A 3,018-nucleotide genomic window follows, 5' to 3' on the forward strand; every position below is an offset into this window, starting at 1 on the left:
TTTAAATGAATCTTTAAAAAATACATCCAATAAAAATGTATTTTTCCCCAACAAAAATGTCTTAAACTCCCAAGAAAATGAACCATATAAACTGACACAGGATAACCTATGTGATAAGTGTTCATTGCCTTTTTAATAACTAATATGCATGTAAACTTTAATACTGGAATTATCTTACCAAATTCTATTGTTAATTTTTCTTAGTTTTCTGCTAGAAACATGTCTACATATAGAAAATTTGAGGAGGGCAGAATTGTTGATTCAAAAGCAACTTATGAAGATAGGACTCTTTTTCAATGATGTTTATAAGATGATAAGTTATAGATTTATTAGAAGCAGGAGTAGGACATAGGTGATTCAAATGTGAAGAGTCAGTTTGTGTGATACAAAAAGGTATTTATCGTCATGTGTTTTGTGGTAACTTCTCCATTAACCAGTTATATAGGAATCATTCAGATTTACTTGAAGTTAGAAGCTTGCCAGGACTTTGAGTTCTTCATATAGTCTCCCTTATTGTTTCAAGCAGATTGGGCAAAAGACAATAGTCAAGGATGAGAAACCAAACGGCACTAACAACTTTCATCTTGCTGGGACTCACAGAGGACCCTCAACTAAAAATTTTGCTTTTTATGTTTCTGTTTCTTTCCTACATGTTGAATATATCTGGAAACCTAACCATCATCATCCTCACTCTGATTGATTCCCACCTTAAAACACCAATGTATCTTTTCCTCCAAAATTTCTCCTTCCTAGAAATTTCATTCACAACTGCTTGTGTCCCCAGATTTTTATATAGCATATCATCAGGGGACAAATCCATTACCTATAATGCTTGTGTCAGTCAACTGTTGTTTACAGACCTCTTTGCAGTAACAGAATTTTTTCTCTTTGCTACTATGTCCTATGATCGCTTTGTGGCCATCTGCAAACCCCTGCATTACATGACCATCATGAGCAGAAGAGTCTGCAAGAACTTCATCATCTTCTGTTGGGTAGCAGCACTGATCATCATTCTCCCACCAATTAGTCTAGTTTTGGGCCTGGAATTCTGTGATTCAAACATCATTGATCATTTTTGTTGTGATGCATCTCCTATCCTGAAGATCTCTTGCTCAGACACATGGTTGATAGAACAGATGGTTATAGTCTGTGCTGTGTTGACATTCATCATCACCCTCATGTGTGTAGTTCTCTCTTACATTTATATTATTGGGACAATTCTAAGGTTTCCCTCTGCTCAGCAAAGGAAAAAGGCCTTTTCCACTTGTTCTTCCCACATGATTGTTGTTTCCATTACTTATGGTAGCTGTATCTTCATTTATGTCAAACCTTCAGCCAAGGATGAGTTAGCTATTAATAAAGGGATTTCACTCCTTATTACTTCCATCTCACCAATGTTGAATCCCTTTATTTACACACTGAGAAACAAGCAAGTGAAGAAAGCTTTTCATGATTCAATTAAAAAATTGCATTCCTATCAAAGATGTAAAGGAGAAATGAGTCAATTAATCTAACTGAAAGGAAGGATGGAAAGGCACAAAACCTGAAGCTTCTCCAGTCATACTGACACTCTCACTTTCTTTTTAAACAGCTTAATGTGAACCCTATTCCACTGTTTATTCTCCACTAAAATTAAACTCTGCGTATATTTACTCTTAAATTCTGACCGAAATTGATATTTGCTAAATATGTTGCTTGTTATCACTGGAAACACAGTAAACCACGTTTTTGGGTTAGGGGGTGGGGGTGTTGGCATATTTCTACACTGTTAGGTGTGACTATGTAGCCTATGTTATAGTTAACAGAATGGTTGTGGAAGTGATATGCACCATTTTTAGACCTGGCCTATAAAACATCTAATATGTGATTCACCAGCCCTCTTTTTTCCCATCTACCAATCAGATGCCCAGCTTTCAATGACTTTGTAAGCTTCAGACTGGTGATGAATGACGTTGATTTTCCATCTCAGTTATAGTCTTCATCCAAAGCACAGGCAACCACAGCAAACTTTTTGTTTCAAGATTTTAAATGTATTCATGAGAGACAGAGAGAGAGAGAGAGAGAGAGAGAGAGAGAGAGACACAGGCAGAGGGCGAAGCATGCTCCATGCAGGGAGCCTGATGTGGGCCTGGATCCCAGGTCTCCAGGATCACACCCTGGGCCGAAGGCAGGCGCTAAACCGCTGAGCCACCCAGGGATCCCCAACCACAGCAAATTTGATAAAGCTTCTCTCTGCCCCACTCAACTCAGTTGTCACCAGATTTGACAGGTAAAATATTGCAGAACTATCTCTGCTATGTAGTAAGGGGACTACATTCACAGTTACATCTATTTTGGCTAATGGATGAAAGTATTATTAGAAATATATACTGTTAAATTTAATACTATGGAAATTATATCTTGACTATTGTCATGTTCCTCCTCAGATACCCATTAATTCAAATATAGCCCAAAACAACCATATGAGGTAAATAGTACTACAAACAATGTATACAAACTTGTAAGTTATAATACTACCCACCTCCCTTTCACAACTTCTGGTCCTATAAACATCTCGAGCTAAGTGCTTAAATTACTTCCTTTCATATTCACTGTGAGGAGACAATTATTTAAATAAAATTCTAGACTTTTGTCAATCACTTTTTTTGAATAACCAATGTTTAAATTGCCCTTTACAATTTTCAAGGAGTCCATTGCATGGAGGCATTATAGAATATATTATGTCTATGTAATATTTTGCTTTTCTTGACCTTTCATGTACATTGGTAGGAGTAATGTAACTGTATCAGAAATATATCTTATCTTCAAAATACTCTACAAGGGGTTGTGTAAGTAGATGTCAGTCCCTCAATCTTTCAGATTCCCTAAGCTTAACTGAGGGAGTAAATTTTAGCCCCCTATATTACGATTTGCCATTCTAAAACACAATTGTCACTATACTTGAAACTCTTACAAGCTAGGATAAATTGAATAAATCTGACTGAGCATTTTAAGATGTGCATATTGAGCTAAAGTAAT

The 3,018-nt window shown here is 36.3% G+C and overlaps 1 protein-coding gene across 1 annotated transcript; it reads left to right on the forward strand.

Moving 5' to 3' along the window:
* Positions 1-551: 551 nt before the first annotated feature.
* LOC112912633 (olfactory receptor 6C68-like) lies at positions 552-1,514 on the forward strand. Its single transcript, XM_025989291.2, has one exon. It carries the CDS (start codon positions 552-554, stop codon positions 1,512-1,514), a length of 963 nt encoding a protein of 320 aa, XP_025845076.2.
* Positions 1,515-3,018: the final 1,504 nt, after the last annotated feature.

The sequence above is a fragment of the Vulpes vulpes genome, chromosome 14, assembly GCF_048418805.1.
Source record: "Vulpes vulpes isolate BD-2025 chromosome 14, VulVul3, whole genome shotgun sequence".
Taxonomy (NCBI): Eukaryota; Metazoa; Chordata; class Mammalia; order Carnivora; family Canidae; genus Vulpes; species Vulpes vulpes.

Coding starts and splice junctions, on each gene's coding strand:
- LOC112912633 (XM_025989291.2), top strand. CDS start 552: ATGAGAAACCAAACGGCACTAACAACTTTCATCTTGCTGGGACTCACA.